The 24,147-nt window shown below is 46.1% G+C and overlaps 1 protein-coding gene across 1 annotated transcript in view; it reads right to left on the bottom strand.

Annotated features, from left to right (window-relative positions):
* The window catches only part of ARHGAP29 (Rho GTPase activating protein 29), a 163,660-nt gene that overhangs the window by 8,015 nt on the left and 131,498 nt on the right, over positions 1 to 24,147 (bottom strand). The window contains exons 24-35 of the mRNA XM_056526663.1: positions 23,472 to 23,660; positions 23,171 to 23,308; positions 19,877 to 20,067; positions 19,603 to 19,769; positions 19,393 to 19,515; positions 13,563 to 13,661; positions 12,766 to 12,929; positions 12,361 to 12,549; positions 3,337 to 3,474; positions 3,001 to 3,230; positions 613 to 886; positions 411 to 522 (exon numbers count right to left, since the gene is read on the bottom strand). Of these exons, the coding sequence (XP_056382638.1) occupies positions 411 to 522; positions 613 to 886; positions 3,001 to 3,230; positions 3,337 to 3,474; positions 12,361 to 12,549; positions 12,766 to 12,929; positions 13,563 to 13,661; positions 19,393 to 19,515; positions 19,603 to 19,769; positions 19,877 to 20,067; positions 23,171 to 23,308; positions 23,472 to 23,660 (2,014 nt within the window). The remainder of the gene's footprint in view (positions 1 to 410; positions 523 to 612; positions 887 to 3,000; positions 3,231 to 3,336; positions 3,475 to 12,360; positions 12,550 to 12,765; positions 12,930 to 13,562; positions 13,662 to 19,392; positions 19,516 to 19,602; positions 19,770 to 19,876; positions 20,068 to 23,170; positions 23,309 to 23,471; positions 23,661 to 24,147) is intronic.

Below are 24,147 nucleotides of genomic sequence, written 5' to 3'. Positions count from 1 at the left end.
TGCATTGATGGGGTGTGGCTGTGACATCCCAATCGGGGAATGACCGTGATGTCACTCGCCTCCACCGAACATCGCCAGTCATCCGGCACGAAGTTTGCTCCGTGCACCGCATGTCTGGGGTGCCGCAGCTGAGATCGCGGGGATAAGACGTCTAAGGGTGGAGCTGCCATGATTAAGGACTATATGGTCCGAAACGTGTCGGCGTTTCTGCTATGATTTTATTTCCCTCCTTCTATTTTTGTTCACTCAATTTTAATGGCTTGAATTAAAATTTTGCATTTTATCCGTTTTTCCTGGGAGCTGGACCCTGCTCTTCTTCTTCATCCTAAGGGTGGAGTACCCCTTTAAAGTTGGAAACTATAGAAAAAAAAAAAAAAAACTAAACTCTCATCTGGCGTGTCGGCACTCACCGTTCTCCTCGGCGATATCCATACTCTGGCTCCGGGTTTCCCGCTCCTCCACTCCTTTAAAGTCTAAGGCGGCCTCATCCAGGGATCCGGTGCGCTTGGACAGCAGAACGTTCTGCGGAGCCAAGAAGATTACGTGAGATTCACCCGATTACGCTCCAGCGCCTCCAGTCTGTGTACATAGGCGCAGCCCCGAGGACCTCACCTCATTCCCCACGGGCAGTGACTGTGACTTCCTCACGTGATTCGGTTCTCTCTCCTCCGCCTTATCCACGGGGTTAATCATCTCGCGGGACACGTCGAATATCTTATCGTAGTGGGAGATCAGCAGCTCCACTATGCGGGCCTGATAGGGGTAATCCACCAGGGAGGAGAGGGAGATGGTGGCGTCGGTCTGGCGCGGCCTCAGCAGGGTGGGCCCGAATATTATCCCCAGGTTACTGGCCGTCATCTTGTTTTCTTCCACTTCTTCCGTCACCCTGAAAAAAATATTTACAACACCGGTTAAAAATGGTTGTTTCCTTATGTGGAGCATGAAAAATACATCAGGTACTAATACACAGAAAGACGTCACTGCTGCAGATGTGTTACTATGTGTCAGTATGTGACCGCACATTGACTGAGCACCCAGCTTTACATCAATCTGAGCGCTGTAGACTCTGCAGGGGGAGGGGGTTTGGCTTTATAAATCAGATCAGATGAATACGTTTTCCTATGTAAGGACAGAAAATCTACGGATCTGCAACTATTAGTAACCAAAACAGCAACTAAAACTTCAACCTGATGGCTAAGGCGGAGTTCACATCACGTTTTTGCCATACTGTTTTCAATCTGTTTTTCTAAAGAAAACCGTATGGCAAAAAAAACGGATGGAACAGTATGGGAAAAAATAAACCGTATACTGTTTTTAAAAGTGCATACAGTTCCGTCCGTTTTTATAGAAAAAAAAAACCATACGTTTTTGAAAATGTTGTCCATTTTTAATGGGAGGGGACTTTAGGATGCAAATGCGCAAAGTAAAAAACTTATACGTTTACCCTTATGGAACCGTATATATGTGCGTTTCCCATTAACGTCCATGTTAAAAAAAAATAAAAAATGCAGTTGCAGTACGGTTTTTAAACCGGAGACAAAATTGTGGTTCAACACGGTTTTGACTCCGGTTTTAAAACCGTACTACAACCGGATAAGTTTAAAAAATTTTTTTTTTTAACATGGACGTCAATGGGAAACGCACATGTATACAGTTCCATGCGGGAAAAACTTATACGGTTTTTATTTTGCACATGCGCATTTGCATCCTAAAGTCCCCACCCAAGACCCCTCCCATTAAAGATGGACAACATTTTCAAAAACTTATGTTTTTTTTAATATAAAAACGGACGGAACTGTATTCACTTTTAAAAACAGTATACAGTTTAAAAACGCATACGGTTTACTTTTTCCCATACCGTTCCATCCGTTTTTTCGCAATATGGTTTTGAAAAACGGATTGAAAACAGTATGGCAAAAACGTGATGTGAACCCAGCCTTAAATGGGTGCTCTGCCCCTAGACATCGTATCCCCAATCCCCAGCGGTGGGACCCCCGTGATCTCCCTGCTGCACCAGACGTTCGTTCAGAGCGTCGGGTGCAGCACCGGAGGCTCGTGACATCATGGCCACACCCCCTCAATGCAAGTCTATGGTAGGGGGCGTGATGTCATGAGCCTCCGCACGGCCAGTCATCTTGCACTGAGCAAAGTTCACTTTTGCGGGGTCCTGCCGCTGGGGACCCTCGCGACCTCGGCTGCGGCAGCCCAAACATCCGATGCACGGAGTGCATCGGAGGTATGGGCTGCCGCAGCCGAGGTCGCGAGAGTCCCCAGCGGCGGGACCACCCACAATCAGACATCTTATCCCCTACCCTTTGGTTAGAAGATAAGATGTCTAGGGGCAGAGTACTCCTTTAAGGAAAGAATACAGAAAACTAATAGTTGTGAATTCGCTGTATTCAGGATTTCCCCTACCTTTCCAGTCCTTCAGCTGCTCCCTGACTCCTCCCTCTCTCCTAACAGGAAGTTGTGTAGTTCCCTCTTTGTCAGTGTGGTGTTGTTTCAGCAGCTCCCCAGCTCCTCCCTCTCCCTGAGATGAAGCATCATCTTCTACTGTCTCAGGAGGCGTGGCTGTATTTTGTCTGAGTTCTAGCTCTGCCCACTGAGTGATGTCACCACCTCTGAACAGCCACTACAGCTATATCCCTGTCATATACATATATATATATCTTTAATGGGACATTTTGGTTACAGCATGCTGCCTTGTGCTGAACAATCCACAGGCAGAGGAGCAGACAGGTAATGAATACAGCGGGTGCAGAAACCTCATAGAAATGAGATGTTCTGCAGCAGCTCCGTGCAGGGAACACGCAGGAGTGCTGTGGGAGGGAAGCAGGCAGGGTGGAAGGACTGTGATGCATTCTGGGAATTGTTGTACTGAGCAACTGCTCAACCAGGAAGTACAGGACTAAGACCTTTAAAACAAATGGATTGTTGGTGGTGTTAGCAATTCTATATGTTTCTGCAGCATTTTGCAGTCTGGTGCAGTTGTCTAGTTACCTATGAAGATGTCCCACTAAGAACTGTAGGGTGTTATAGTTTGGCGGGGGCAGCAGTTTCAGCAGATCTCTGATCTTTATGATGACTCTGTTCAGCTCCACCCCGGACGGCTGTCTCTTCAGTGGCGGGCTACTCGCTTGGGAGTCCACTTCGTCGGTGGAGCGCTGGCTTTCTTTGGCCAATCCGATCAGCTCATTGTAAACACGAAACATTATCAAAGGTTCTGGGAGCTGAAGGAGAGAAAATGGAGTCAGTATTGATAATATTGGACACATATATAGGCAATGTTACTGGAAGGCCTGTCCATACTCCTGATGCCGATCCCCCATCACCCACCTGTCGCAGGTAAAGCTTCAGGACGTTACTGATGTCGTGCGCATACAGATCGGACAGTTCCACCAGGTCTTTCCCATTTTCGAACGCCTGACACAGCTTCTCCACTCTGGACTTCGCTCCATTCACTCGGTAAATGCCCTAAAAACCACAATAATAATAATAAATAATAATAGTGATAATAATGCTGATCATATTTATAATTTATTATTATTATTTTTTATTTATAATTAACAAAAAATAACCAGAATGATAAATAATAAATAATAATAATAGAAATAATAATCGTAATAATAATAATAAATAATAATAGTAATAATAATAATAATAAATAATAATAGTAATAATAAATAATAATAGTAATAATAAATAATAATACTCCATATACAGAAAATCACAATCACATTCTTATCTTTTTCATAGTTTTTTTTGTTTTTTTCAGCATTAAGAATTTTTAGAAGTGTTAAATCCAATGATCTTAAACAAGAAGATGTCTATACACCACAAGCAATGGGACATCAATCGGACTGTGACCCTCTACAGCGAGACCTGACCGGCCCGACAAACATCAGTATCTACCTCAGATAGGACCAAAGCCATGAACCTTGGGAGCTACTTACAGAATCGGTAAAATACAACCCAAAATTCCATCCACAGGACAAGCGATCAATGGTGATCACACGGGGCGTCTCTTATCTGGGAGCGCTCCGGCCCTAACCTTCCCAGACAAACAGGCTGAGGTGGGACAACTCCTTGATTGGTGAAGCGGGCGGTCACCCCCGAGACCAGTTTGGAAGGTGAGGGTTGGAATGCGCCAAGGTAAGAGACAAGCGGTGGGAGATCCCGGTGGTCGGACCCCACATGATCAGACATTTATCCTCTATCCTGTGTAAAGGGGTTACATTTTTTGTTAACCGAAGTATGCCTTTAAGGGGGTACTCCACTGCCCCAGTGTTCAGAACATTGTCCCAATCATTGGGTGCAGGCAGCAGGGTAGTGATGTAACGGCCACACCCCTTGTGACAACACACCATGCCCTTGAGGGGGCGTGGTGTGATGTTACAAGGGGGGCATTTGTTCCATTTTGTTCCGAACGCTATGGAGTACCCACTTTAAAGCATTCAGGTCATCAATAACAACTTTTCATTCGTCGAACAGACATGTCAAACGTTGCTGATCGCTCCGGGTCTCAATCACTCCAACCATTCACTCCTGAGACCCGGAGCGATCAGCAACATTCCAGGACTTCTGTACTCCTGCCAGTGATAATATATATATATCTCGGATGATGGATTCTAATGTGAAGGACGATGGATTCTAATGTGAAGGACGATGGATGATTGATTCTAATACAAAGGATGATGGATTCTAATACGAAGGATGAAGGATGATGGATTCTAATACGAAGGATGAAGGATGATGGATTCTAATTACGAAGGATGATGGATTCTAATACGAAGGATGAAGGATGATGGATTCTAATACGAAGGATGAAGGATGATGGATTCTAATACGAAGGATGATGGATTCTAATACGAAGGATGAAGGGTGATGGATTCTAATACGAAGGATGAAGGGTGATGGATTCTAATACGAAGGATGAAGGATGATGGATTCTAATACAAAGGGTGATGGATTCTAATACGAAGGGTGATGGATTCTAATACGAAGGGTGATGGATTCTAATACGAAGGGTGATGGATTCTAATACAAAGGGTGATGGATTCTAATACGAAGGGTGATGGATTCTAATACGAAGGGTGATGGATTCTAATACGAAGGATGAAGGATGATGGATTCTAATACGAAGGATGATGGATTCTAATACGAAGGATGAAGGATGATGGATTCTAATACGAAGGATGAAGGATGATGGATTCTAATACGAAGGATGATGGATTCTAATACGAAGGATGAAGGGTGATGGATTCTAATACGAAGGATGAAGGGTGATGGATTCTAATACGAAGGATGATGGATTCTAATACAAAGGGTGATGGATTCTAATACGAAGGGTGATGGATTCTAATACGAAGGGTGATGGATTCTAATACGAAGGGTGATGGATTCTAATACGAAGGGTGATGGATTCTAATACGAAGGGTGATGGATTCTAATACGAAGGGTGATGGATTCTAATACGAAGGGTGATGGATTCTAATACGAAGGGTGATGGATTCTAATACGAAGGGTGATGGATTCTAATACAAAGGGTGATGGATTCTAATTTGAAGGGTGATGGATTCTAATACGAAGGGTGATGGATTCTAATACGAAGGGTGATGGATTCTAATACGAAGGGTGATGGATTTTAATACGAAGGGTGATGGATTCTAATACGAAGGATGATGCCGTCCCCATCACACATTTAATCAGACAACTTTTTCTGCTCCTTCTACTTATAAGATCGGACGTCCCACAGGAAAGCTGAGCCCAATATAAACAGGACCGGGGGGGGGGGGATTTTGTTTATTAAGAAGCTTTTACATCGTGTCGCTGTACAAGGCGCAAACACGGGCGTCTGGAATTGTAAAAATGTGACCACACACCCGGCTACTGGGATCCGGAACAAAAGAGCAAAAAGAAGAATAACGCAGTAAGCGCTCCCCGCGGGTCTCCGGTACTTTATTGAGTTGTTAGAGCGGCTCACGGGCATCTGATGCCAAAATATTTCTAAAACTTTCGGAAGCCAAAGCCGGCTTCGCTTTATACAAAACAATTTACAGATGAAACAATGAAAATGACCCAAAACGTGCAGCCGCTACCAAAGCTCCAAACCGCGACACACGAGCCGGAATATACAGGAGTCCGAGGCGCTGCTGTCTGTATATTAGGGAGTCTGGAGGAGGCTGAATGGATCCAATGTATCTGTATACTGTAGAATCTCCCAATAGCGTAAACTCAATAGGAATAAAAAAGGGTCCAATATTGGGGGGGAAAAGGCTCAAAAATCTTATAAAATGCCCGAATACCAAAATGACCTAAAAACAGGATAAAATGCAATATTACTGTAGAATCTCCCAGTGCAGTTTAATCTCCCCTTATCACCCCCTGTACCATTTCATCCCCCCTTATACCTTGTGACACCTTATTCCAGTGGTACAGGGGGGGGATAAAGGGAATGAAATGTCACAGGGGGATAAAATGACATGAGGGGTGGTAAAGAGGGGGTGAAGAATTTGCATAAAGGGGAATGAAATAGCACAGGGGGGATCAAGACGGAAATGATGTGGCACAGGGGGAATTAGGGGTAGGGGGACGGGCGAATGATGTGGACGTACAGAAGCAGGAGACCACTGCAGGCCCTGTGTACAATGTAGGGCCGGCACATAAGACTGGTTGTCACCTATTCGGAGGGAACCAATACAAAAAGACTTAAGGGAATTAAAAACCTGTCCGCTATTGGGAAATTTTACTGTCGAACGTATGGACCGGATCATTACGGTATAAAGTAATGGACGCTGCACCATATACGCTCCGGCTCCTATATGTATAATATGTATGGACCGGATCATTACGGTATAAAGTAAAGGACGCTCCACCATATACGCTCCGGCTCCTATATGTATAATATGTATGGATCGGATCATTACGGAATAAAGTAATGGACGCTGCACCATATACACTCCGGCTCCTATATGTATAATATGTATGGGTCAGATCATTACGGTATAAAGTAATGGACGCTGCACCATATACACTCCGGCTCCTATATGTATAATATGTATGGGTCAGATCATTACGGTATAAAGTAATGGACGCTGCACCATATACGCTCCGGCTCCTATATGTATAATATGTATGGACCGGATCATTACGGTATAAAGTAAAGGACGCTCCACCATATACGCTCCGGCTCCTATATGTATAATATGTATGGACCGGATCATTACGGTATAAAGTAATGGACGCTGCACCATATACGCTCCGGCTCCTATATGTATAATATGTATGGATCAGATCGTTACTGTATTACACAATGGCCGCTCCACCATATACGCTCCGGCTCCTATATGTATAATATGTATGGACCGGATCATTACGGTATAAAGTAATGGACGCTGCACCATATACGCTCCGGCTCCTATATGTATAATATGTATGGACCGGATCATTACGGTATAAAGTAATGGACGCTGCACCATATACGCTCCGGCTCCTATATGTATAATATGTATGGACCGGATCATTACGGTATAAAGTAATGGACGCTGCACCATATACGCTCCGGCTCCTATATGTATAATATGTATGGACCGGATCATTACGGTATAAAGTAAAGGACGCTGCACCATATACGCTCCGGCTCCTATATGTATAATATGTATGGATCAGATCGTTACTGTATTACACAATGGCCGCTCCACCATATACGCTCCGGCTCCTATATGTATAATATGTATGGACCGGATCATTACGGTATAAAGTAAAGGACGCTGCACCATATACGCTCCGGCTCCTATATGTATAATATGTATGGATCAGATCGTTACTGTATTACACAATGGACGCTGCACCATATACGCTCCGGCTCCTATATGTATAATATGTATGGACCGGATCATTACGGTATAAAGTAATGGACGCTGCACCATATACGCTCCGGCTCCTATATGTATAATATGTATGGACCGGATCATTACGGTATAAAGTAATGGACGCTGCACCATATACGCTCCGGCTCCTATATGTATAATATGTATGGACCGGATCATTACGGTATAAAGTAATGGACGCTGCACCATATACGCTCCGGCTCCTATATGTATAATATGTATGGACCGGATCATTACGGTATAAAGTAAAGGACGCTCCACCATATACGCTCCGGCTCCTATATGTATAATATGTATGGATCAGATCGTTACTGTATTACACAATGGCCGCTCCACCATATACGCTCCGGCTCCTATATGTATAATATGTATGGACCGGATCATTACGGTATAAAGTAATGGACGCTGCACCATATACGCTCCGGCTCCTATATGTATAATATGTATGGACCGGATCATTACGGTATAAAGTAATGGACGCTCCACCATATACGCTCCGGCTCCTATATGTATAATATGTATGGATCGGATCATTACGGTATAAAGTAATGGACGCTCCACCATATACGCTCCGGCTCCTATACGTATAATATGTATGGATCGGATCATTACGGTATAAAGTAATGGACGCTCCACCATATACGCTCCGGCTCCTATATGTATAATATGTATGGATCAGATCGTTACTGTATTACACAATGGACGCTCTACCATACACAGTCATGGCCCTAAATGTTGGCACCCCTGAAATTTTTCAAGAAAATGAAGTATTCCTCACAGGAAAGGATTGCAGTAACACAGGTTTTGCTATACACATGTTTATTCCCTTTGTGTGTATTGGAACTAAACCAAAAAAGGGAGGAAAAAAGCTAATTGGACATAATGTCACCAAACTCCAAAAATGGTCTGTACAAAATTATTGGCACCTTTCAAAATTGTGAAAAAATAAGATTGTTTCCAGCATGTGATGTTCCTTTATACTCACCTGGGGCAAGTAACAGATGTGGGCAATATAACAATCACACCTGACAGCAGATAAAAAGGAGAGAAGTTCACTTAGTCTTTGCATTGTGTGTCTGTGTGTGTCACACTAAGCATGGACAACAGAAAGAGGAGAAGAGAACTGTCTGAGGACTTGAGAACCAAAATGGTGGAAAAATATCAACAATCTCAAGGTTACAAGTCCATCTCCAGAGATCTAGATTTGTCCACAGTGCGCAACATTATTAAAAAGTTTACACCCCATGGCCCTGTAGATAATCTCCCTGGACGTGGACAAGGGAGAAAAATTGATGAAAGGTGTCAACGCAGGATAGTCCGGATGGTGGATAAGCAGCCCCAAACAAGTTCCAAAGATATTCAAGCTGTCCTGCAGACTCAGGGAGCATCAGTGTCAGCGCGAACTATCAGTCCACATTTAAATGAAACAAAACGCTATGGAGGAGACCCAGGAGGCCCTCACTATGGAGGGAGACCCTGGAGGACCCCACTATGGAGGAGACCCTGGAGGACCCCACTATGGAGGAGACCCAGGAGGACCCCACTATGGAGGAGACCCAGGAGGAGACCCAGGAGGACCCCACTATGGAGGAGACCCAGGAGGAGACCCAGGAGGACCCCACTATGGAGGAGACCCAGGAGGACCCCACTATGGAGGAGACCCAGGAGGACCCCACTATGGAGGAGACCCAGGAGGACCCCACTGCTGACACAGAGACATAAAAAAGAAAGACTACATTTTGCCAAAATGAACTTGAGTGACCAAAAACCTTCTGGGAAAACGTCTTGTGGACAGATGAGACCAATATAGAGCTTTCTGGTGAAGCGCATCATTCTACTGTTTACCGAAAACGGAATGAGGCCTACAAAGAAAAGAACACAGTACCTACAGTGACATATGGTGGAGGTCAGTGATGTTTTGGGTTGTTTTGCTGCCTCTGGCACTGGGGGCCTTGAATGTGTACAAGACATCATGAAATCTGAGGATTACCAATGAATTTTGGGTCGCATTGTACAGCCCAGTGTCAGAAAGCTGGGTTTGTGTCCGAGATCTTGGGTCTTCCAGCAGGACAATGACCCCAAACATACGTCAAAAAGCCCCAGAAATGGAGACAACAAAGCGCTGGAGAGTTCTGAAGTGTCAGCAATGAGTCCAGATCTAAATCCCATTGATCACCTGTGGAGAGATCTTATAATTACTGTTGGGAAAAGGCGCCTTCCAATAAGAGACCGGGAGCAGTTTGTAAAGGAAGAGTGGTCCAACATCCCGGCTGAGAGGTGTAAGAAGCTTATTGATAGTTATAGGAAGAGTGGTCCAACATTCCGGCTGAGAGGTGTAAGAAGCTTATTGATAGTTATAGGAAGAGTGGTCCAACATTCCGGCTGAGAGGTGTAAGAAGCTTATTGATGGTTATAGGAAGAGTGGTCCAACATTCCGGCTGAGAGGTGTAAGAAGCTTATTGATGGTTATAGGAAGACACTGATTTCACTTATTTTTTCCAAAGGGTGGGCAACCAAATATTAAGTTAGGAGTTTGGTGACATTATGTCCAATTTGCTTTTTTTCCTCCTTTTTTTGGTTTAGTTCCAATACAGACAAAGGGAATAAACATGTGTATAGCAAAACATAATCCTTTTCTGTGAGAAATACTTCATTTTCTAGAAAAATGTCAGGGGTGCCAACATTTACGGCCATGACTGTATAATATGTATGGATCGGATCATTATTCAATTACACAATGGACGCTCCACCATATACGCTCGGGCTCCTATATGTATGTGTATCGCACGACCCTGAGAACTCCCACTGAAGACAATCGCTGCTGCACCTGAATTTCCAAGAAGAATTTCTCAACTCTGAAACGCTACATTTATCATTGTCTTTGGCAATACACATGATATGGAAGTGGTTTATGAACTGCATGGTTTTGTGAAAAGGCGCAAAATAGGCGCAAAGCCACTGAAAATTCTCTAAAACTACACGAGCCCAGACTTAGCTTTTTGGTGTATGTGAAGAGAGAAATTTCAGAAGAGGTGACCTGCACAAAATGTCAATGAAATGCTCTGTGACCATTTAATAAATGTGGTGCTCCTACACATTACAGCACACAAAAAAAAGGTGTAAAAAAATGCTTCACTTACACCTACAATGATAAATGCTTCACTTACACCTACAATGATAAATGCTTCACTTACATCTACAATGATAAATGCTTCACTTACACCTACAATGATAAATGCTTCACTTACACCTACAATGATAAATGCTTCACTTACACCTACAATGATAAATGCTTCACTTACACCTACAAGGATAAATGCTTCACTTACACCTACAAGGATAAATGCTTCACTTACACCTACAAGGATAAATGCTTCACTTACACCTACAAGGATAAATGCTTCACTTACACCTACAACGATAAAAGCTTCACTTACACCTACAACGATAAAAGCTTCACTTACACCTACAATGATAAATACACCTAAAATGATAACTGCCAGCCTATGTTTATCCAAACTTCTATTTGAGGTAAAATGTACTCCAGCACAAGAAAAAAAGAGCTGATTTCTTCCAAAAACAGTGTCACACCAATCCTCATGTTATTTGTGGTATTGCAGCTCAGTTCCATTGAAATGAAGGGAGCCAAGTTGTTATATCGCACACAACCTGAGGACAGGCGCTATTTTTATTTAAAAATAAAAAAATCAGTTCCTATTCCTGGAAAACCCCTTAAGGGAAGGGTCCAACATGCCGTATTTTGCAGCTGATTTTGCAACCCATTAACTTCAATGGGTATAAAAATACGCAGCGACAAATATGCAGCAAAATACGGCATGCGGGACCCTACCCTTAAGCATAGGGGACAAGATGTCTGATCACAAGGAGCCCACCACTGGGACCCCCCGTAATCTCCGTGCAACCCCCGTATTTTATACCAGGCAGCTGCTCCAGTTTTGAAAACCTCTGTTTTCAGGACTGGAGACGTGACGTCATGCCACGCCCCCTTCCATAGAAATGAATAAGAGATGGCGTGGGATGACATCATGTCTCCAGTCATGAAAACAAAGAGGTTTCTGAGACTGGAGAAGCAGCCCTGGATATAATGCGGGTGTTGCACTAAGATCCAAGGGGGTCCCCATTGGCAGGCCCCCCCTCCCCGCGATAAGGCATCTTATCCCCTTTTCTTTATAGGTGATAAGATGTCTAGGGATGGAGTACCCCTTTAACAGAATATTAATTGCAGCGTGCAGAGCTACTCCTGTCAACATACGGGCACCACAACTTAACCCAATGACATCCATTAGAAGTGGTTGGGGTCTCCCGGTGCCTGTAATGTGACAAAGATGTGAAGCGAGCCCTACACATTCTACAACTATTATATACAGACGGGCGTCCTATTTACCAAACGACTGGAAAAGTGACAAAATTACTTTATTGTTGTGACTGTGCAGAAGATGGTGGACCTCACCTTTATAGTCAGCGCCCGGCTCTCGATTTCGGAGGTGCACTTCTTGATGATGAAAGGAATGCCGTCAGGAGTGTTCTTGGCGGCCTGAGTAAATTCTACCCCAAAGAGATGAAGTCGTCCATGAAGCTTTTTGTGTCCGCACTGAATGGCCAATGTTTCCAGGCACTTCTTATGGCAGGCGAGAGAACACTGCAATAAAGAGGCGCGTTACACGGGCCGCCGTCCCGGTATAATGACAATTGTGTAATCATTGACTTAAAGCCACAGTAAAAAAAAAAGTTCTGAGAGGGACGGGAAATGTCGTAAAGACGCACAAAGGGCGCACAAGGGAAGCGATCGTCCCATAGAATTGTATTGTCTGGTGGCAGAACCTGAATGACCGCCCGCCCCCCCCCCGGTCCTTACCTCCTCGCACTCGGCCCCGTGGAACACCACCAGACTGTCACACTCCCGGCACTTGGAGGGGGCCCTCAGCTTCCGCAGCTTGTGAGTCTGCGCGGCTTTGGACATGCTTGTATTCCGGAAGGGTCCTGGGGAATTGGCGATCTCCGAAACCAGATCATTCAGGCCTAGAAAGGAATAAGATCCTAATAAGTGCACAGGGACCAACCTACGGCACTGCAGCTGGTGCAAAACTACAACTCCCAGCATGCTGTTGGCTGTCCGGGCTTGCTGGGAGTTGTAGTTCTGCGATAGCTGGGGGCCCGCAGGTTGGACACCCTTGCCTTAATCCAGTCTTAATGCAAAACTACAACTCTCAGCATGTTGTTGGCTGGCAGGGCATGTTAGTAGTTGTAATTTTGCAATAGCTGGAGGGTCGCAGGTTGGATACTCTTGCCTTAATGCAAAACTACAATTCCCAGCGGTTGGCTGTCCGTGCATGCTAGGAGTTGTAGTTTTACAACAGTTGGAGGGTGGAAGGTTGGATGCCCTTGCCTAATGCCTTCTTAAAGCAAAACTACAGCTCCCAACATCCCTAGACAGCCAACTACTGTACAGGCATGCTGGGACATGTAGTGTTATAACAGCTGTAGGGTCGCAGGTTTTACACCCATGCCTTCTAGATCAAGAAAACATTTTATAAGGCTCTAAATACAATGGGAAGAATTTACTAAACCAAGAGACCACACATTAAGATTGTGGCCCCCACACTAAGCCCAACTCGTATAATACACCCATGAAGCAACATCGGATGTAGTTACCGTTATCGGAAGGCGATGGCGGCTCCCGGTCGTCCAGATCGTCCGCAGATGACATGGTTCCCGTGGATGGGGTCCTGGGAAGGCGTCTTTTAAAGTCTCCTGAATGATAAGAAAAATCTTAGATCAAGGATCCATTTTTATATAGTTTTTAAAGGGGTACTCCGGAGGGAAACCAGCTGGTGACAAAAAGTTATACAGATATGTAAACTCCATCCTTCCAATACTTACCAGCTGCTGTATGTCCTGGAGGAAGTCCAGTTTTTCCAGTATGACCACAGTGCACCTGCTGACACCTCTGTCAGTGTCAAGAACTGTCCAGCAGGATCAGTAAAGGAAAAATAGTTCTGCTTATGGCTCTGCCATGTGGATATCACAGTCACGGAGGAGATGTATTTAGTAAACACCTTTAACCTTTTTACATGGTGTGCAAGACGCGTTTCGAAGGATAGTTCCTTCTTTATCAATTGCTACAGAGATATACAGTGATAGAAACATATATGTGTGTTTTAGGCGCCAAAACCGCTGGACAGAGGTCAGGGTTACATTTGGGTGGAGCCAGAATGACACACATTAAAATAACATATTAATGTGAAACAAAAAAGATATATACCCAACATGCATATTCGGTGTTACATGACCTGTGCTAGTGGTGCATAAGAATATCAGTTTAGTGTATTGGGCAAAAAATGATTTGGTAATTGCCGCTGTTAGGTCTGAGATGAAAGGCGACCAATGGAATAAATATCCCTCATTGCGTCATTGGTTGTCAGGGAGAACTGCTGTCAGTGTGAAGAGGTGGCGACCAATGGGAGGCCAGGGAGCAGTTACGTCATCTGTTATTGTATGTAGGACGTGCCCAGCCGGGCTTGTCATAGTGATGCGGAATGGGCCAAAACGCTGGGAGCCGATGTTTGCAAATGTTATTCTATTCAGAAGTCGTGGGAGATATGAAAAAGAGTAGCGGCCAATCAGGCTGTGAGTATGTGATGTCTTTTGGACCAATCGGAAGAATGCCGAGTGATTTCTGCAGAAACAGAGTTCGGGGCGTGGTTAGAGTGTCCGGTAAGCCAATAGGATTGGATTGTGTGATGGTCTGTGGACCAATCACAGTTGCGCCTATTGTTCTTATGAACATAATATGTGAAATTAAGTTTATACAGTGTGTTCAATGTATACAAAAATCAATCCCACATCAACCACAAATAACAACAATATAAAAAATAATAAACCAAAAGCCAAAACACCAAGACATCGCCTTCCAAGCATTAAACAACCTTCCAATAACACCCCCCCCCCCTTTGGAACAAGAAACCTATCCAGGCACCAAGAAACTCTCTTCGGTCGATCACCACGAAGAAAACTGCGACCAAGCCTTTAAACAAAAAAAACAATTAACAACACCACAAAACCCATCAGGATTCCGGATGATTTACTTGAAATGTACCCCCAAAACAACTATCCCTTACCCTCAGGACATTTCTTTCCATCCAGAACCGCAACCATATCTGATGACTCTATTTTTGAAGACTCACTCATCACTACCCACGAGAGTATCACTCCAACTCCCAACATCAACAACCCATATTCTTCCAACCACTTCTACACACCTTGCAATAACCCCGATCTTACCGCTGTAGACCAGACGCCACCTAAGAACAGGGATACCCATTCAGAGTCTTTTTTAGGGCTTCCTCCGACTCTGGGTCAAACTCCAGATCCAACATTCTATGCACTGGAGACTGTTCATGTAGCGACACCAATCCGCCCCCAGAGGACAAAAAGAAAAGGAAGAGAGGAAGAAGAGGAGGACACAAAAAGGAAAAACCACCAATAACCACTCCCCCGATGACCTCGCTACTAGGGAACTCAGAACTTGCCACCGAAACCATAAAAATCTTCAATCTCTCCAAAAGAGCTCTTAAACCAATAGAACTCAGTGTGCTATCCAAAGGCTTATCTTTTTGCCCGTCTAGCCGGTCGAATGACTTTGACCTCTTCCTAGACCTAAACGCATTTATCCGCAAATTAACCCTCAAAAGGCATTTTAACCTGCCCAAATCAGTACCAAATGAAGTTACCACATCAGCATACTCAGATAATCACAAGGATGTATACCTAACCACACGTGAACCCCCGCCAATCAACACCGGGCTGAAACCGAAGTCTACCTTCTACCCCACCCACCACCGTGGAAATTTCATTGAAACATTCATGGCTGAAGTATCTAAAGATTTTGAGGACCTAGCTAAAAACACACAAAATAGTTATGTCCAGAATCCGAATACACAACAGAAAAAAGCCATCAAAACGCTGTCTTCAGATGAATCCAACATCATCAAATCTGCAGATAAGGGCGGCGGCATAGTCATCATGGATCGTGAGCATTACATCTCTGAATCCAACCACCTCCTTTCCGACTCATCCTTTTATGAAGTCCTAGACAAAAACCCAGCCATCCCCTACTCGGAGGAACTAACCTCCCTGCTGGACAAAGGACTGAAGAATGGCATCTTGAACAAACAGGAATATAGCTACATCAAAATCAATGAACCCGACACACCTCTGTTTTACCATTTGCCTAAGGTTCATAAACACCCCACTCAACCCCCCACTCAACTCAACCTCAAATCTCTCACAATACATCGACTTCCATCTGCAGAAATACGTGTGTGAACTTCCATCATACACCAAAGACACCAGTGATTTTATTAAATCCATCATCGACCTGCAGTGGCAAGATCACTATATCTTTCTGACAATGGATATATCCTCACTGTACACTATCATCCAACACGATCAAGGTCCATCTGCCGTATCCAATTACCTTCAAGCAGACCCCCAGATGCCGGAACCCCAAAAAGAGTTCCTCCTAGATGCCATCAATTTCATACTCAAACAATTTCTTCCAGTTCAATGGCCGCATATTCAGGCAACACTGTGGCACAGCGATGGGGACGCGATTCGCACCCAGTTTCGCAAATTTATTTATGGGTGCTTTTGAAGACCAACTATTATATTGCGATCCCCTTTACCATCATTGTATCACCTACAAAAGATACATTGACGATATTTTTATCGTATGGGATGGCACATCAGATCTCCTCAATCAATTCATCACCTCCCTTAACAATAGCACTTGGAATGTCAATTTTACATCCACCTACATAATCGTATCACACAATAAAGGCAAAATCACCACCAAAACATTCTTTAAAAGTGTGGATGGAAACAGTTATCTGGACTACACCAGTTGTCATCTAGAAAAATGGACACAAAACCTCCCTTATGGGCAGTATAAGAGGATCCGTCGGAACTGTACCTCCACAAAAGACTTCCAAATACAGAGCAAGATTCTGGACACAAGGTTCAAAGCTAAAGGATATCCCAAATCACTCACCAAAAACAGTAAAAAGGAAGCCGGCACTTTATCTCAAGACACCTGCCTACAACCAGAAACAACTGACCAGAAAGTAACTGGAGAGACAAACCGTTTTTCATACAACTTTCTCACCACTTTCTCTACTGACCACAAAAATATCAAGAAAATCCTAAAGGAACATTGGAAGATTCTACTCATGGATCCCTTCTTGAGAGATGTAATTCCAGCTAAACCACAAATTATCTTCCAGAAAACCAGGTCACTGAAGAATATCTTGGCCCCCAACAAGCTCAAAACCATTAGCAAAAAACATCCCCTGACAGGTGAAGACAAAATAGTGGGAGTCTATAAATGCTGCGGCACAAACTGCAAATGCTGTGCCAACATCAAAAACCGATGTAAAGAAATAACATCAAAGACTACAGGGGATACCTACCAAATAAGGAGCCGCATGTCATGCAAATCCCCATTCATAGTCTACCTCCTCGAATGCCCGTGTGGCATCCAATACATCGGAAGGACAACACAAATGCTGAGCAGCTGAATGAGAAGAACGGATACCAACTGCACAGCATATCGAGGCATGCAGCCTCCCACCATAACTGCAGTTTTACCGGCTTTACAGTCACCCCGATAGAAGAGATTCCCACATCCACAAACAGAAGATGTACGCAGCTATGCAGGAGGGTAACTTACTGGATATTTTTAATGAAAACTTTGACCCCCATGGGATTCAATGAATACATTAAACACACTGTATAAACTTATTTCACCGATTATGTTCATAAGAACAGTAGGCGCAACTGTGATTGGTCCACAGACCATCCAATCCTATTGGCTTACCGGACACTCTAACCACGCCCCGAACTGTTTCTGCAAAAATCAGTCGGCATCCTTTCGACTGGTCCAAAAGACCTCTGATTGGTCCAAAAGACATCACATACTCACAGCCTGATTGACCGCAACTCTTTTTCATATCTCCCACGACTTCCGAATAGAATAACATTTGCAAACATCGGCTCCCAGCGTTTTGGTCCATTCCGCATCACTATGACAAGCCCGGCTGGGCACGTCCTACATACAATAACAGATGACGTAACTGCTCCCTGGCCTCCCATTGGTCGCCACCTCTTCACACTGACAGCAGTTCTCCCTGACAACCAATGACGCAATGAGGGATATTTATTCCATTGGTCGCCTCTCATCTCAGACCTAACAGCGGCAATTACCAAATCATTTTTTGCCCAATACACTAAACTGATATTCTTATGCACCACTAGCACAGGTCATGTAACACCGACTATGCATGTTGGGTATATATCTTTTTTGTTTCACATTAATATGTTATTTTAATGTGTGTCACTCTGGCTCCGCCCAAATGTAACCCTGACCTCTGTCCAGCGGTTTTGGCGCCTAAAACACACATATGTTTCTATCACTGTATGTCTCTGTAGAAATTGATAAAGAAGGAACTATCCTTCGAAACGCGTCTTGCACACCATGTAAAAAGGTTAAATGTGTTTAATCAATACATTGTTATTTTTTTACACCGTCTCCTCCGTGACTGTGATATCCACACGGCAGCGCCATAAGCAGAACTATTTTTCCTTTACTGATCCTGCTTGACTTTTGCCGATTCCTGACGGGAGACCGGCCATCTCTGGGCTGCAGCCAGCGATACCACATCTCCACAACATTCTACCCCCTGTGAAGGATGATATGCTTGATACCAAGACTTACCAAAGGTGAACATCATTTCAAAGGGCATTTGGGTTTTTAGCCCACAGTATTACGCAAGGCGCCGTCCTTTTTTTTTCTGTCTCCTATCTCTTGCAAGAACTGTCCAGAGCAGGAAAGGTTTGCTATGGGTATTTGATCCTTCTCTGGACAGTTCCTGACACGGGCAGAGGTGGTAGCAGAGAGAACTGTGGCCAGACTGGAAAGACTACATGACTTGCTTTGGAGCATACAGCAGCTGATAAACACTGGAAAGACTACATGACTCCTCCAGGACATACAGCAGCTGATAAGTACTGGGAAGACTACATGACTTCCTCTAGAACATACAGCAGCTGATAAGTACTGGAAAGACTACATGATTCCTCCAGGACATACAGCAGCTAATAAGTACTGGAAAGACTACATGACTTCATCCAGAACATACAGCAGCTGATAAGTACTGGAAAGACTACATGACTTCCTCCAGGACATACAGCATCTGATAAGTACTGGAAAGACTACATGACTCCTCCAGGGTATACAGCAGCTGACAAATACTGGAAAGACTACATGACTTCCTCCAGGACATACAGCAGCTGGTAAGTACTGGAAAGACTACATGAATTCCTAGATAAATAATTCACAAATCTGTCTAACTTTCTAAAACCAGTTCATTTTTAAAACATTTTTTTCCCTCTGGAGTTCCCCTTTAGGATACTACTAATATTGTACCTGGACTGGCTGATGGGGAGTCCATAGAGCGGGACTCACTACTGCCCCCTGCGCTCTCAGAATCACTGCACATACCGCTCTGGTTGCCTGTGGACCACGACCTGAACGGCGGACCTCGTAACGCTACAAAGAGTAAAACCAGAGGACGGTCACAATCTACAAATCTAAAGAGAACGGTGAATACCGGAGGCGTCACGGATGACCTCTTACTCTGAATATCGGTGCTGCTGCTGGACCTCTTCTGCCCGGCCTTGTGGGATCGGCTATAGAGCGGACTCCCGATGTCCTCCGAGGACTGAGCGGTGTACTCTGCAGAGCCCTGGGACAGGTTCCCTTGTGATGCCCGGGTGCCGTTCTCTTCTCCCTTGGATAAAAGCCTAAAAAGAAAACAAAATAGGTAAAAAAGACAAACAAAAACACGTCTACTGGGGTACACGACAGGTGACCCTGCAGAACACAGACCGCCCCCGTATCATACACTCACCGCCCGATCCGCCCATGTGACGCTTCACAAGACCCGACCTCGATGCCGCAGTCGTCTTTGGGCAGGTTCTTCACAAACTCTGAATACTGCTGGCCGGGCTCATAGCGTTTGGCGTTCTCGCACAGCGTCTGGCAGTTCACAGGCAGCGACACCACCTGGGCGGTCTGCATCTGGAACAGGTTCACTGTGGCCTGCGCACAAAAGACCGAAAACATCAGAAGGTCCTGACCGTAAAGACGAGAAAACGTCATCTACAATGTGAAGTCCAGAGCCACGCTGCAGGTGGACGCTATAGAGTACTGGACCGGACATAATGTGAAGTCCAGAGCCACGCTGCAGGTGGACATAATGGAGTATTGGACCGGACGCAATGTGAAGTCCAGAGCCACGCTGCAGGTGGACATAATGGAGTACTGGACCGGAGGTAATGTGAAGTCCAGAGCCACGCTGCAGGAGGACATAATGGAGTACTGGACCGGACGTAATGTGAAGTCCAGAGCCACGCTGCAGGTGGACATAATGGAGTATTGGACCGGACGTAATGTGAAGTCCAGAGCCACGCTGCAGGTGGACATAATGGAGTACTGGACCGGACGTAATGTGAAGTCCAGAGCCACGCTGCAGGTGGACGCTATGGAGTACTGGACCGGACGCAATGTGAAGTCCAGAGCCACGCTGCAGGTGGACATAATGGAGTACTGGACCGGATGTAATGTGAAGTCCAGAACCACGCTGCAGGTGGACGCTATAGAGTACTGGACCGGACATAATGTGAAGTCCAGAGCCACGCTGCAGGTGGACGCTATGGAGTACTGGACCGGACGCAATGTGAAGTCCAGAGCCACGCTGCAGGTGGACATAATGGAGTACTGGACCGGACATAATGGAGTACTGGACCGGATGCAATGTGAAGTCCAGAGCCACGCTGCAGGTGGACATAATGGAGTACTGGACCGGACGTAATGTGAAGTCCAGAGCCACGCTGCAGGAGGACATAATGGAGTACTGGACCGGACGTAATGTGAAGTCCAGAGCGACGCTGCAGGTGGACATAATGGAGTACTGGACCGGATGTAATGTGAAGTCCAGAACCACGCTGCAGGTGGACATAATGGAGTACTGGACCGGACATAATGTGAAGTCCAGAGCCACGCTGCAGGTGGACATAATGGAGTACTGGACCGGACGTAATGTGAAGTCCAGAGCCACGCTGCAGGTGGACATAATGGAGTACTGGACCGGACGTAATGTGAAGTCCAGAGCGACGCTGCAGGTGGACATAATGGAGTACTGGACCGGACGTAATGTGAAGTCCAGAGCGACGCTGCAGGTGGACATAATGGAGTACTGGACCGGACGCAATGTGAAGTCCAGAGCAACGCTGCAGGTGGACATAATGGAGTACTGGACCGGATGTAATGTGAAGTCCAGAACCACGCTGCAGGTGGACATAATGGAGTACTGGACCGGACGTAATGTGAAGTCCAGAGCGACGCTGCAGGTGGACATAATGGAGTACTGGACCGGACGCAATGTGAAGTCCAGAGCCACGCTGCAGGTGCACATAATGGAGTACTGGACCGGATGTAATGTGAAGTCCAGAGCCACGCTGCAGGTGCACATAATGGAGTACTGGACCGGACATAATGTGAAGTCCAGAGCCACGCTGCAGGTGGACATAATGGAGTACTGGACCGGACGTAATGTGAAGTCCAGAGCCACGCTGCAGGTGGACATAATGGAGTACTGGACCGGACATAATGTGAAGTCCAGAGCCACGCTGCAGGAGGACATAATGGAGTATTGGACCGGACATAATGTGAAGTCCAGAGCCACGCTGCAGGTGGACATAATGGAGTACTGGACCGGACGTAATGTGACAGTAGTGAAGGACCACATATTCAGAATCCCTTCCTGAACCGCAGCATAGTATTATGGTGCTGCGATGGAACAGACTGGTACATACATACAGCGAACAACCTGCTATAACAGCCGGAACAAGATCCTGACTCCATAACCACTAAGATGCCGGGGGAGAAAGCGGCCAATGTGTCACAGTGAGGCCAAACAATGGTCACAGATCTGCCATGTAACTATAAGGATGAGCTCGAAAGGAGACCGAAATTCTCTCTGTCCCCCTCCTCCCCCTCCAGACTCCTCTCTATCCCCCTCCTCCCCCTCCAGACTCCTCTCTGTCCCCTCCTCCCCCTCCAGACTCCTCTCTGTCCCCCTCCTCCTCTTCCAGACTCCTCTCTGTCCCTCTCCTCCAGACTCCTCTCTGTCCCTCTCCTCCAGACTCCTCTCTGTCCCTCTCCTCCTCCTCCAGACTCCTCTCTGCCCCCTCCTCCTCCTCCAGACTCCTCTCTGTCCCCCTCCTCCAGACTCCTCTCTGTCCCCCTCCTCCAGACTCCTCTCTGTCCCCCTCCTCCAGACTCCTCTCTGTCCCCCTCCTCCAGACTCCTCTCTGTCCCCCTCCTCCAGACTCCTCTCTGTCCCCCTCCTCCAGACTCCTCTCTGTCCCCCTCCTCCAGACTCCTCTCTGTCCCCCTCCTCCAGACTCCTCTCTGTCCCCCTCCTCCAGACTCCTCTCTGTCCCCCTCCTCCAGACTCCTCTCTGTCCCCCTCCTCCAGACTCCTCTCTGTCCCCCTCCTCCAGACTCCTCTCTGTCCCCCTCCTCCAGACTCCTCTCTGTCCCCCTCCTCCTCCAGACTCCTCTCTGTCCCCCTCCTCCTCCAGACTCCTCTCTGTCCCCCTCCTCCTCCAGACTCCTCTCTGTCCCCCTCCTCCTCCAGACTCCTCTCTGTCCCCCTCCTCCTCCTCCAGACTCCTCTCTGTCCCCCTCCTCCTCCAGACTCCTCTCTGTCCCCCTCCTCCTCCTCCAGACTCCTCTCTGTCCCCCTCCTCCTCCTCCAGACTCCTCTCTGTCCCCCTCCTCCTCTTCCAGACTCCTCTCTGTCCCTCTCCTCCAGACTCCTCTCTGTCTCCTTTTCCTCCAGGCTCCTATGTCCTCCTCCTGTCCCCTCCTCCTGCAAAGAGCAGTAGTCCTCATCCCTGTCCGTATATACACGACTCCCGCACTGAGCCATAACCGGCTAGTGTGAACCCAAACTAAAGTATATATAAGGTGAACTACACGGCACAGGAGACAAAGGTGAACACTGCGGTCTAGTAAATGATCTCAGCAGTGATTTCATCTGAACGACTTTCCTATGAATGTTCACTCCCGATAATCGTCTCACGTAAAAGACGCGGCAGCGATCGACCAATCCAGCGATGAAACATAAGGGACTTACGGCTTTCAGGGTGAGATCACATTGGTAGATGAGCTCCCGAATCTGCGTTAAAATTTCACTTTTCACACTCTCCATATCTATTCTCTTCTCCTCCACCTCCGCCACACACGTCTTGTAATATTCTTTCGCTTCGTCGGCCTATAAGACGAATAGGAAGGGGAAGATGTCTTCAGTCTGAGCCGGAGGTGACTGGCAGCGGCTTATACGAGAAGGACATTATAGAATACTCGGGACAGGTGGGTAAATCACAGTCATCATGTCAGATCCGACATATGATCTCTCCCCTTGGCGCGGCTCGTACCTTCTGTAAGGCTTCCTCCTCCAAGCGTCTCCTCTTCTCCACCTGTTTGCTGCCATCTTTCATGAGTCCTCCGGATATACTGAGCTGCTCCTCCTCCGCGCGGATCGTACTGGATTTCGCTTTCTCGTACTCATCTTGCCTTTGGACATTCAATAGTTTTGCTTTCCGTAGAGCGGTCTCCAGCTCTTGCTGCATAAAACATAATAAACCACAATGTATAAAAAAAAAAAATAATAATAATAATACCATTAGGGTAGGGTCACACGTAATGGATCTGCAGTGTATTTTACACTGCAGATCAGCCGGTGATCCGACCCATACTGTGCCTCCAGCTGTTGCCACCCCGCGCCCTGCTCACACGGCCGCTCCGAGCAGCTACACTGCAGTGTACTCATACATTGCGGAGCAGCTGCGATGTCTGAATACACTGCGCATGTGTGTGACGACTCGTGGGCCCCTGTGTGGCTACTCGGAGGGGCGGATTGCTGCTGCAAACAGGCCAGGGAAGAGGTGGGTGGCAACAGCTGGAGGCACACTATAGGTCAGGTCACCGGTGTATCGGCAGCGTAAAATACACTGCGGGTCCGTTACGTGTGACCTTACCCTTAGGGTTACGTACATGTGCAGCACGGCAGCTGACGGACATTACTCTACTGCAGTGTCACCCAACAAGGGT

Source organism: Hyla sarda, chromosome 6, assembly GCF_029499605.1.
Source record: "Hyla sarda isolate aHylSar1 chromosome 6, aHylSar1.hap1, whole genome shotgun sequence".
Classification (NCBI taxonomy): Eukaryota; Metazoa; Chordata; class Amphibia; order Anura; family Hylidae; genus Hyla; species Hyla sarda.
This window is presented reverse-complemented; position numbering and strand designations above follow the sequence as displayed.